The sequence below is a fragment of the Rhineura floridana genome, chromosome 18, assembly GCF_030035675.1.
Source record: "Rhineura floridana isolate rRhiFlo1 chromosome 18, rRhiFlo1.hap2, whole genome shotgun sequence".
Classification (NCBI taxonomy): Eukaryota; Metazoa; Chordata; class Lepidosauria; order Squamata; family Rhineuridae; genus Rhineura; species Rhineura floridana.
In genome coordinates, this window is record NC_084497.1 from 5613628 (window position 1) to 5625430 (window position 11803).

An 11803-nucleotide genomic window follows, 5' to 3' on the forward strand; every position below is an offset into this window, starting at 1 on the left:
AACAATCCAAAACTGAAGCTGTTGCAAGTTTTGGAAGAAACCTCTTTCAAATCCCTTCAGCACAAACGAGACACGACAGGGCCTGTTTGATCACATAAATGGGCTTTTTAATCAGCTTGCACTCGGCATCCACTCACCCTTCCTGCCCCCCTTTTGCTATGGGCCACCAAAAAAAGAGGGCGGAAGCCTGCACCCCACAACTTCCCCCCACAGCTCTCCGACAGCCGGTAACCACTTCAGCTTCTTGGGGGCATCCCAAAGCAACAACGTATTGCTCGAAAGAAGAAACACCCACACCAGAGGTTTAAACTCCAACAACACAAAGAGCCCCCTGGCAGCCAGAGGACTGCGATACGCCTGCGGGCTTTACAGGCTTCTCCACACCCCATCTGGGTCACACGATGGCCTCGATTTCCACTGCCACTTCCTCCTCCTCCAGCATGCTGTACGACGTGTGAGTCTGGAAGGGTCTCTGGAGGGGGTGGGCAAGCAATTTGGCCATGCAATTGTGCAGCTCCACGGCCGGGCCTGTCAGGGACACCTCGTATTTATAGTTTGTCCCTTTGCTGTCCAGGTTGCTGAAGAAGGCAAAGGTTTCCTGGGGAGAAAGAAATGGCAAGTAGTAATGCGACCCTGCATTCAGATTCTGAACATGAACGCATGAAAACAGACAGAGTTAGGCAGCTAATAAGACCGTTTAATGCAATTAGGTAGTTTTAGGTAATTTTAGACTCTTTAAAAAAAAAAAAATTAACACACACACACACGAGGAGTTGGGTGGCTAAGACAGGTGATGGGAGCGTGCAATGCGATTGGCTAGTTTTAGGTAATTTTAGACTTTTTAAAAAATATATATTTGTATTAACATTTTATATAACTCACAGAAATACAAGGAACAGACAGGAAACATGGAAAGACACAAACTCAGCCACAGAGGAAACAGACATTTGGAAACTGGCAAACGAAAGATTAATCATTGTCCTAAAGTGGCCCTCTGCCAAGTGCCATGCATTGTGGGAAAATGGCTCTGTAGATCATAGGAGTGCCTTCAAGTCGATCCCGACTTATGGACGACCCTATGCAGAGGGTTTTCATGAGAAGCGGCATTCAGAGGGGGTTCACCATTGCCTCTCCCTGAGGCTGAGAGGCAGTGACTGGCCCAAGGTCACGCAGTGAGCTTCATGGCTGCGTGGGGATTCAAACCCTGGTCTCCCACGTCGTAGTCCAACACCTTAACCACTACAGCCACAGGCAGTAATAAATTGGAACGATGGAAAACCATACACGTTCAAATTTGTCTTTCTTGGTTCAGCCTTGAGGTTATTTTGGACTCTTGCCTTAAAGATCTTATCAGGTCTCCTTGTTTTTGAGACCCTAACGAGTATTACTTCCCAATCCTTCAAAATGTAGAAAGCCAGCATGTTTCTAGGATTTGGCAAATTCATGGAGGATGCGGCCATCAAGGGCTACTGGCCACAATGGCTTGGTTCTCTCTCTGCTGTTGGAGGCTGGATGCCTTTGAATACCAGTTGCTGGGAATCGCAAGTGGGGACAGCTGCTCTTATGCTCAGGGCCTGCTTGGGGACTTCTTCTCATGCTGGGGCATCTGGCCAGCCACTGTGAGAGCAGGATGCTGGGCCCCCTTTGCCCTGATCTAGCTGCTGCAGGGCTCTTCGGACATTCTGACCATCCTCGAGATGTTGCTGGACTCCCAACGCGCCCATCATGCCTGACCATGGGCCACACTCACTCCTGGGGGATGATGCGAGTGTTGGGAGTGGGGCAAGAGCAACTCCTGTTTTGTTCTTTCGTTTATGTTCCAGAAGAGAGATAGAGTGAGGGTCCTCCAGATGGATAGGCTTGATTACCTTTACCTGTGATGCTCTGACTGACATCCTTCCATCTTTAGACTGATAGTCTTAAGGAAGCTTATCTGCCCCTCTTCCTTCCGCCCTTTCCCTTCTTCGACTGTCTGAGAGAAAGGAGACATCTTTGTCTCTGCTCTCTCCCTCCTAAGCCATGAGGGCAACTCCCAAACCTGGGCGTTGCACCTCCAACTTAGTTAGTTAGAACTAGTTATGCCTTTCCTATCTACTATGTATTTCTATAAATAAAGTAGCTTTTCTTATTTTACTTAGTCTTAAGTTTCAGTGATCTCAATGCAGGGTAAAAGCCTGCTTTCTTAGGCAAACGCACACACGCATTTCAGACCGTTGACGTTCTCTGCTAATATCCGTACAAATTTGCACAACAGGGAGTTGGAGTCCAGCAACCTCTGGAGGGCCATGCTGCTTCTCCTATCTCTGAACCAGAATTATATATTTTTTTACCTTCCAGCTTGTTTCCTCCTCTTTGTCCTCAATGCCGTTGTGGATATAAAGGACGTCAAAGTAGAAGTAAGGACACTGGAGCATTTTCTGTGGAGAGAAAAGACAACCGCAGCATCATCACCAACGGAAGCAGTGGCTGGCGCGGCCCTTGCAAACAGATCCGAAAAAACCACTAGCCTGCAAAAAAAGGAAAAACCAATGCAAACCACCACCACCCTACCATCCTGCTAACAGGCTAGTTGTGTACATTTTCACATCCCCTGCTCTGCAACCAGCATGGAAATGTGCTAGTAGAATAAATTTAAAAAATTTAAGCAGAGACCTCATCCCAGTCTGCATCTGTGTTGGAATTGTTGTTTTAAAAGCTGTGGTTTTTTTTAAAAAAAATGTTTATTTTAAAGATAAACAAAAGTTTGATACATTTTGTTTTTAAAGATGTTTTAGAGCGCTTTCAGTGTTTTTGTTTGCCGCCCAGGGCTCCTCCTGGGAGGAAGGGCAGGATATAATTTTTTAGTAAACAAACAAATACGTGTTTTTCAAATCAAACAAACTGGCAGAAAGGTATGGAGCGATCGTTTCCAGGCTGATTGGCTTTCTCTCCTTCCAATTGAGAACAGGATGTGAGACTATGTGAGAACAGGATGCTGGACTAGATGGGCCACTGGCCTGATCCAGCAGGCTCTTCTTATGTTCTTATGTTCTGAATTCTACGATTCTCCTTCGAGGGGGTTCTGAAAAGGGACTATGCGCACCTTCATCTGGTCTGTCACGGTCGCTGGCGGCTGGCAAGCCGGGCGGCCGTACACCAAGATGGTCCTGACCACGTAAGGGGGAGGAATGGTTTGGACGTTCTCCGTGACGGGCAGTTCCATCTTCTGCTCTCTGTACAGGAGAGAGGAATGGGAAGAGTGTTCAGAAACCTCCGACTTTAACACGGCTGGAATACCGTCTATTGCACAAATGTTAAGAGAGTGGCATCCACTGCCCTCACCCACCGCCGCACGTGGCCCCTGGAAGGTTACCCATGAGGGAATGCGGCCCTCAAGCTGAAAAAGACTCAACCGCCCCCAAAGTCAGCTGAGGATCTGCGTATGAGCCTTCCTTACCACTATGGTTAGACTTTGCCGAAATACAGAGGTGGTTAAACCATCTCCCCACCCCCCAAAAAACCCTGGCTACAAATCAGAGAGCAGAAGGTGGTGCCTGGATTGCTAAAACCATCCCAGGAGCATACGAGAAGGGAGGAGAAAGACTTACATGAGGCTGAAGAGGCCTTCCAAATCTTGAGAGAAGAGTTAAGAACAGAAATCCTCCACATCGCAGAATTTTCCCAACTAGTGTTCACACACACTCCAGATTCCCAGCCCAGATTCCCTGCCTGCTGGGGTTAATGGATGATGCAGTTCAGCAATATCTGGAGGGCCAAAGGTTCCCCACGCCTGGTCTAATATGCTGCAGGATTCCCATCCCCCGCCCCCGGTCAGCATGCCCAAATGGCCCAGGATGATTAGAGCTGCAGTCCAACAACATCTGGGTATGTTCATCTTCCCTGCTCTAAAATGTAAGCAGAGGAGGAAGAGGCACCCCCTGCATATGTGTTCTTTTAAAAAAAGATTAAAACTGTAGCCTAAGAATCCTAGAATCGTAGTTGAGTCGGAAGGGGCTGCTGAGGCCATCCAGTCCAGCCCCCTGCTCGATGCAGGAATCCGAGTTAAAGCATCCCCGACAAGTGGCTGTCCAGCTGCCTCTTGGACGCCTCCAGTGCTGGAGGGCCCGCCACCTCCCTAGGCCATTTGTCATGCTGCTCTCACAGTTGGTTTTTCATGATGTTCTGCCAAAATCCGGCTTCCTGAAACTTGAGCCCATTATTCTGCATCTGCACTCTGGGACCTAAGAAACTAATCCCCTGCAGATCCTGGTTTTTAACGAAAGAGTTGAAAAGGCAAGCCCAGTGGCTCTTGAAAAGCCTGAGGATTTTGGCCAGAGGAAACAGGGCTAGGCTGGGAGTTAAATAGCCATGATTCACTTAGGTTGATTAATTTCAGTAGATCTACTCAGAGAAGAAGGAAAAAATAGCAGGCCACATTCAGCTCTCTTCCACCGCGACTCTAACCAGCTCAGAGAGTTCTAAGGTTGGGGAAGTGTCCTGCTTGCCCCTGCCGCGTCACAACAGGCCAGAAGGATACTGAAAGACTTGCACACCACTGTTTCCAAGTCGTACAAACAGCTGCACACTTCTCTGGGGTCGGAGGTGAAGCCGGAGAGCTGGAGAAACAAAAGGAAGCAGAGCGCGTCTGGTTTGCCACCTCGCAGGGTCGGTGCTGGCCCCAAAGCCTCAATTGCGAAGCTCAGGGCAGGGAAGGATGCTCACCTCCCCACCACCACCACCAAAAGGATACAGAAAGCCTGGGAAAGATTCAGAAAAGGACAAAAGTGTTCAAGGGGTGGAGCAACTTTGGGGCTGTTTAGCTGGTATAGCACAGTGGTGAGGAGAGCCTGGCTGGGAGTCCAGAGTCTGTGAGTTCAAATCCCCGCTCGTGTCTCCTGGGCGTCAAGGGCCAGCTAAAGATCACCCCCACAGCGAGTGGCTCAGGGGTTACGTGCCCTGCCACCTATGCAGCCGTGGGCAAGCTGCATAGTCCCAAGGAGCCCAGTTGCCCCCCAGCTGGCAGTTGCGGACAAGGAAGGGGCCAGCTTGTGCAGCTGTGGCAAGCTGAGCGGGCCCTAGCCAGCTGGGGAGGACTAGCCGCAGAGGGAGGCGATGGTGAACCCCGTCTGAACACCGCTTACCATGAAAACCATATTCATAGGGTCGCCATAAGTCGGGATCGACTTGAAGGCAGTCCATTCCCATTTCAGTTTGGGGGAAAGTTCAGAGGTTGATGGAGGTGTATAAGAGAAAGCGGACAGAGAAAAGTTTTTCTCCCTCTCTAATAACACGTCGACATCCAGCAATGCCAAATGTTGGAAGATTCAGGATAGACAAAAGAAAATCCTCCTTCACGCAGCACAGAGTTAAACTGTGGAACTCTCTCCCACAAGAGGCGGTAATAGCTACCAACTTGGATGGCTTTAAAAGGGGGCTCGACAAGTTCCCGGAGGAGCAGGCCTACTAGCCAGGATGGCTGCATTCTACCTCCACTGTCGGAGGCAGTATTTCTCTGAATACCAGTTGCTGGGAACTGCATGCGGAGATGGTGCTGTTGTGTTCAGGTCATGCTTGTGGACCTCTTCCCATTGGGGCATCCGACTGGCCACTGTGAGAACAGGACGCTGGATTAGATGGCCCATTGATGGAGGAGAAGGCTATCAATGGCTACTAGCCACGATGACTAGGTTCATGGTTGGAGACAGGATGCCTTGGAACGCCAGTTTCTGGGAATCGCATGTGGGGAGAGTGGCTGTTGCGCTCAGGTCCTGCCTGGGGGGTTCCCATAATGGGCATCTGGTTGGCCACTGTGAGAATAGGAGAGTGGACTAGATGGCCACCCTTTGGACCAACCCAGCAAAGCACTTTTTACAGACCTCTTAATTGGACTACTGCAATGCGCTTTACGTAGGGCTACCTTTGAAGACGATTCGGAAGCTACAGCTAGTGCAAAATGCGGCGGCCAGACTGCTAACAAGAACTAAGCGGTCTGAGCATATAACACCTGTGCTAGCCCGTTTGCACTGGCTTCCAATATGCTTCCGGGCCAGATTCAAAGTGTTGGTACTTACCTATAAAGCCTTATACGGCGCGGGACCACGATATCTGTCGGAACGCCTCTCCCGATATGAACCGGCCCGTACACTACGGTCTACTACGAAGGCCCTCCTCCGGGTTCCGACTCATAGGGAAGCCCGGAGAGTGGTGACAAGATCTAGGGCCTTCTCAGTGGTGGCCCCCGAACTATGGAATGGTCTCCCCGAGGAGGTGCGCCTGGCGCCGACACTATCATCTTTTCGGCGCCAGGTTAAAACCTTTCTCTTCTCTGAGGCATTTTAATTCCTGTTAATTCTAAATTATTATATTTTGATTTTAGACTGTATAGTTTTTTGTACAGTTTTGTATTGTGATATACTGTATTGTGTTATTTTTATTGTATTTTTAATGTTCACCGCCCAGAGAGCTGTTGCTAGTCGGGCGGTATATAAGCTTAATAAAATAAATAAAAATAAAATTAATCTTTAGATTCCTGCATTAAGCAGAGCATGGAAAAGACGGTCCCCTCCCAAGGCCTCCTCCAATTCTAGGCCCGAGAGATGGGGGGCAAATGAACGCAAACGTGATTCAAATGTAAGGGGGGGTGGCAGTCAGTACACCAAAGACCGCAGCCAACTGAGTGGCCAACGGAAGAAGGCGGCTGCACGTACCCAGGTGACATCATTGTTGACCACCACCAGCGCAAACTCATGGCTCTTGTCGATTTTGTGCTTCGTCCGGACAAACATCTCAATCATCTTTTGGGAGACGTTCAGAGCGTTGGTTTTGGACCTTGCAGAAAAACAGAGAGAAAACAATGGTTAGTGAAAAGACAAATTCTGGGTGCCAGAATCTCTTTGGGAGGGTCAGAACTCAGTGGCAGAAGATCCCAGGTTCAATCCACAACGGCCTCTCCAGGTATACTGGAAATGCCCCCCCCACCTGAAACCCTGGATAGCTGCTGCCAGTCCGTGTAGACAAAACTGAGCTAGGTGAAGCAATGGTCTGACTCTATAAGTCAGCTTCCTATGTCCCTATTGAAATCAACACTGTTTGAGGACCGGAGCCTTGTTTCGTTGCTAGAGGAAGCCTGTAGCTCAGTGGTGGACTGCACGCAGAAGGTCCCCGATTTGATTTTTAGCATCTCTAGGTAGGGCTGAGGAAAAGGTCCCTGCCTGAAATGGTGGAGAGCCACTGCCTGTCAGTGCTGACAATACTGAGCCTCTCTCGTTGGCCAATACCGAGCATTTTATCAAAATGTCTTGCATGGCAGAGTTGTGGGATACTGCCAAGCAATATATAAGGTTTTTTTTCCTTCTGTTTTTTTTCTTAATGAAAAACTGTTCAATACCCAGGAAGAACCGAACGACTTACCCACTGAATGACTCCAGTTTCGGGTGAGACATTTCCTCAGAGAGGTCCAGGCAGATGATCTGAGCGAGAAAGGAAGTGATAACTATGCCTTCTCCGTTAAATTTTACCTTTGTAGTCCCTTTAGTACCAATCCCTATATATATGCATATATACGCGTGTGTATTTTATGTATTTTAATTTATTTTAATGTTTTTGCGATTTTACTGTTTACAATTTTATTACGTACATGTTTGATTTTATTTTTGTAAGCTGCCCTCACTGCCCTATTATAGGGTAGAAGGGCGGGATAGAAATATTTTAAATAAATAAATAACTGAGGACTTGTTCCAACCCAACCAGTTTGGAAATCTGTCTCTTCCATGCCTTTTTCTTTTACATCTTTATTTTCATTTTAAAAAAAACTTGTTTTTGTGAAATTGTGAGGTGCTTTAACCCCTGTATTTTAGCACAACGGCAGGATCTAAAATGATCTTAAATAAATAAACCCAGAAACAGAACCCGGAAAGGCAGTGTGGGGAGAGTGCCCTCCGCTCCTTAAGCTGGAAATGCTGAAATATATTAATATATAAATTCTCTCTCTGTGTGCACAAATGTATCCACATGCGTTTGTCTGTGTTTATGTACTTATAAGCAGCTCAAGATGATATACATATATACATGGTGTGTCCCTCCCCATGGTTCATTTTTGAGAGGCAGTGTGGTGTAGCGGTTAGAGTGTCAGACTGGGAGAGGCCTGCGTTCAAATCCCAGCTCGGCCAAGAAGCTTGCTGGGTGATCTTGGGCCCGTCACAGCCTCTCAGCCTAACCCACCTCACAGGGTCGCTGTGGGGATTAAACGGTGAGGAGAGGAGAACCACGTGCGCTACCGTGCGCTCCTTGGAGGAAAAGGTGGGATAGAAATGTAGCAGTGAAATAAAATTAAAACAATTGTACACACCCACAGATATAAAACAATTTCAAATCCAGCACAGACAACGACTTGTCCCCTTTCCAGACAAACAGAAGGATTTGGGAAACGCCAGGAAGGACAAAACGGCGTTCACTCACCACCTTCTCCGGACAGTTCACCCGGGGCGTTCTGACCTGGAACTCGGCAGGAGGCACCGGGGAGGGCCAGCCTTTGCCATTGCCGGCGGGGGGCGGGGCACTTGGGGGGCTGTCGCCGGTGCTGGCAGCCTCCCCCTCCCCTTCGCTGCGGCTCCCCACACTGGCCTGCGCGCTCAGGGTGCGGTCCTCGGCCCCCTCGGGGTTGGAGCGCGTCCGGGGGCGCTGCTCCACCGCCCCTTTCTCCTCCTCCTCCTCCGTTGCACTGCTGGGCTCCGAGGTGTCCATCAGGGCCGGACCGTCCAGAGGGGAGTCCAGGGTTGCTGGTCCTGAGAGGCAGGAGAGAAAGCAACACGGCTGGGTGTGCAAATTTGGTGGGGTGGGGAAAACGGATCGAGGCAGCACATCCGCATGATTGCTCATAAGCAGAGCGCCGGTTTTGCAGGCAGAAGGTCCCCAGTTCAATCCCTCAAAAAGACTCCATGCCTGAAACCCTGGAGAGCCACTGCCGATCAGTGTGGACAATACTGAGCTAGATGGACCAACATCCTGACTCAGTAGAAGGCAGCTTCCTGTGATCCTATTTAAATCAGCCTTTCGTTCAGCACCATGAGGACTGGAATCTTTGTTTGTCAGTGACAGAGCACCTGCTTGATTTATTTATTTGTTTTATTTTATTTTTTACACTTATATACCACCCCATAGCCAAAGCTCTCTGGGCGGTTTACAAAAATTTAAAACACTGAACGTTAAAACAAATATACAATTTTAAAACCGCACAGAGTTTAAAAACCACAAAGCCCAGGTAAACGAGTTTAAAGACCTGGGGTCAGAGCTCAGCACATGCCGTCAGAATGCTTTGCATGCACAAGGTCCCAGGTTCAAACCCCAATGGCATCTGGGAAAAGACTTCCTGCCCAAAGACCCTGGAAGTTGCTGCCAGTCCATGCAGACAATACTGAGCTATAGATGGACCAAGGGCTCAGTGCAAACCAGCTCCATATGTTTCTATTTAAATCAGCCCTTTATTCAGAATCATGAGGACTGGAATTATACAGCACCATTCAATGCTAGTCCTATTTACAGTAGACCCCTTGGAGTTAATAGGCATGGCTAACCTAGGTTCATTCCTTTCAATGGGTCTACTCTAGAGATGTAAAGGCCCAGGGGAAAAAACAACAGTGTTTTTTTTTTGGGGGGGTAGGGGTATTTCCTCTCCTAATTTTTCTGGACATCTCTGGTCTACTCTTGAGTAAAACTTAGTTTACTGGCTTCCTTGCTTTATTTTTTTTCACAGCCAGTAGCTTTTGCCCTCCAGATGATACTCACGCAATTATGTACGGGGTGCAATAAAAAGCAACCAGCAAAAGACGCAGGGTGGACCACATCAAGTCCTCCTAGGTACAGTACAAAATGAATTTACGGAAATGTCTGCCGCAAAATATGGCGAGGTCCATCCCTTTAGACGGCTTTAAAAGCAGAGTAGACAGATTCACTGAGCAGGAGGTGATCTATTCTTCCTACAGCTGCTTGCTTTATCTCAGATTTGACCAAATACACTTTTTTTTCCTTCCACTGGGGTTGCGACTCGCAAGAGGAGCTTTGCAAGAACTGAGCAGCCGCACTGACACCAGAGGCCCTTGCAAGAGCTCAGCTGCCGCGCTTTGACCCCCCCACCTTTTATGATTCAGTTGGAAGGACAGCTTGGGAGTTTGAAAACTGTCAAGGAGGCATACAGAGACACTTGCAGAAATCACAGCAGCACGACACAAGCTGAATTCGCTTGCAAATCTCGTGGGGCCACATCACTCCAATATGTTTCGGGGCCATAAGAATGATCTTGCATGAATTAACTTTGCAATCACCCCCCCTTCCGCAGTTCAGTTCAGAGAGGCTGCGTCCCAAACATTACCTGTCTAACATTATTTTACTACATTTCTCCATCCAAATCCATTACAGTACTTTGCAACCCACCACCCAAATATACAATATTTTGTTCTCCAATTTCCCACGCAAATCACTCACCTCGAACTTGTGGTGGTGCAAACTCTTGCAACGCTTCGCAAGCCAACTGTAAGGACAGAGATCTAAACACTCTACCGCTGCAAAAAAAAAGCTCTTTGCAAACCAGACCGGAAGTGTGGCGAAGGGGGGAAGAACAATCTGCGCGTCCCCGGTCCTCGCAATGGCTGCTGGGATTTGTAGTTTCCTTCCACAGGTTCTGCAAAATATCCTTTCTGCTGGGTAAAAGCTGGATTCAGCGACACACTTTTTCCAGCTAGGAATCACCCTAGCTAGACCAGTAATGGGGGGAATGTAAGACAGAGTGAGAAACTGTTGCGTGGTCAGTATTTTTTAATCCCCGTTTCCCAATTTTTTTAAAAAATGCCGCCTTACACAGGAGCACTCTGTGCATGCTCAAAGGAACTTTCCTTGCAGTTTTTTTTTTAAAAAGAGCTGCTTCCCACCACAAGGGGTAGGCACTCCACCCGTATACACAGTCCTTTTAAAATGTTGCAGCCAGAGTACTCTGCACATGCTATATGGAAAGCACTCTGCACGGTCTCATAAGAGGAACTGCTTCTGTAGGCAGAAAACCTGTCACCGTCTCCAGGAATTAGGGATGGGTGAGGCTGATTCAGTCCACATTTCAAGCTGCATCTATCATATTTGCACTTTCAGAAGCAGCATGGGAACCGCAACCCAGCCCTCCTGCAAAAGTTGCACTTATTTGAATTTTGCAGTGCACTTTGCCGACCAAACAATGTTTACAAAAATGCATAAGCTGGGAGAAATGTGTTATGAGAAAGCCTTGCAAAAATGAGTCAAAACATGAGTTCATGCAGACAGGAATGCAGAAAGCTAGACCATCGGTCCACAAACCTCAGGATTCTCTACAATGGCTGCAAGCAACTCTTCAGAGTTTCAGACGGGTGTCTGCCAGCCCTACCTGGCGACGCTGGGGATTGAATCTGGGACCTGCTTGATGCAAAGCAGATACCCTGCCTCTGAGCTATGGTCCTTTCCTTACAAACAAAGCAAGTTTCCAGTCCTCATGGTTCTGAGCTGGAGGAGAGCACAGTGCATTTCAACCGGCTGTGTTAAGCTGTGCTATGGCACGTCTTTGCCAAGCAGGGAAAGTAAAGAGCATTCTTTTTTCTGTCGAGGACGGGGGCTCCGAAACGGTGGTCCGCAGGCCACCAGGGGTCCCTGAGCTTCATTCAGAGGGTCCGTGACGTGTGCATGGATTTGTGGTTGCAGACCGGACTAAATCTTCCTCTTGATTGCGTTTTTGCTCATTTGTTATTGCAATTTCTGGGGAAGTTGAGCAAGCATCTTCTTGCCATTCGCGGCCACATGGAAAAAAAAA

At 48.3% G+C, this 11803-nt stretch overlaps 1 protein-coding gene across 1 annotated transcript; it reads right to left on the reverse strand.

The window, feature by feature from the left end:
• Nucleotides 1–85: 85 nt before the first annotated feature.
• Nucleotides 86–10596, reverse strand: BABAM1 (BRISC and BRCA1 A complex member 1). Its single transcript, XM_061601897.1, has 9 exons — nucleotides 10459–10596; nucleotides 8437–8762; nucleotides 7390–7448; nucleotides 6687–6807; nucleotides 4517–4595; nucleotides 3588–3612; nucleotides 3083–3212; nucleotides 2331–2417; nucleotides 86–598 (listed from the first exon to the last, which is right to left on the reverse strand). The coding sequence occupies exons 2-9, from the start codon at nucleotides 8719–8721 to the stop codon at nucleotides 395–397; spliced, it is 990 nt and encodes a 329-aa protein (XP_061457881.1). The 5' UTR covers nucleotides 8722–8762; nucleotides 10459–10596; the 3' UTR covers nucleotides 86–394.
• Between the last annotated feature and the right edge of the window lie 1207 nt (nucleotides 10597–11803).

Excerpts from the sequence above, each read along its gene's own strand:
- BABAM1 (XM_061601897.1), bottom strand. The coding sequence starts at position 8,721 with ATGGACACCTCGGAGCCCAGCAGTGCAACGGAGGAGGAGGAGGAGAAA. Across the intron at positions 6,808-7,389 it reads AAACTGGAGTCATTCAGTGG|GTCCAAAACCAACGCTCTGA; the intron begins GTAAGTCGTTCG and ends TTTTTCTGCAAG. Across the intron at positions 4,596-6,686 it reads TCAACAATGATGTCACCTGG|CTCTCCGGCTTCACCTCCGA; the intron begins GTACGTGCAGCC and ends TTGTTTCTCCAG.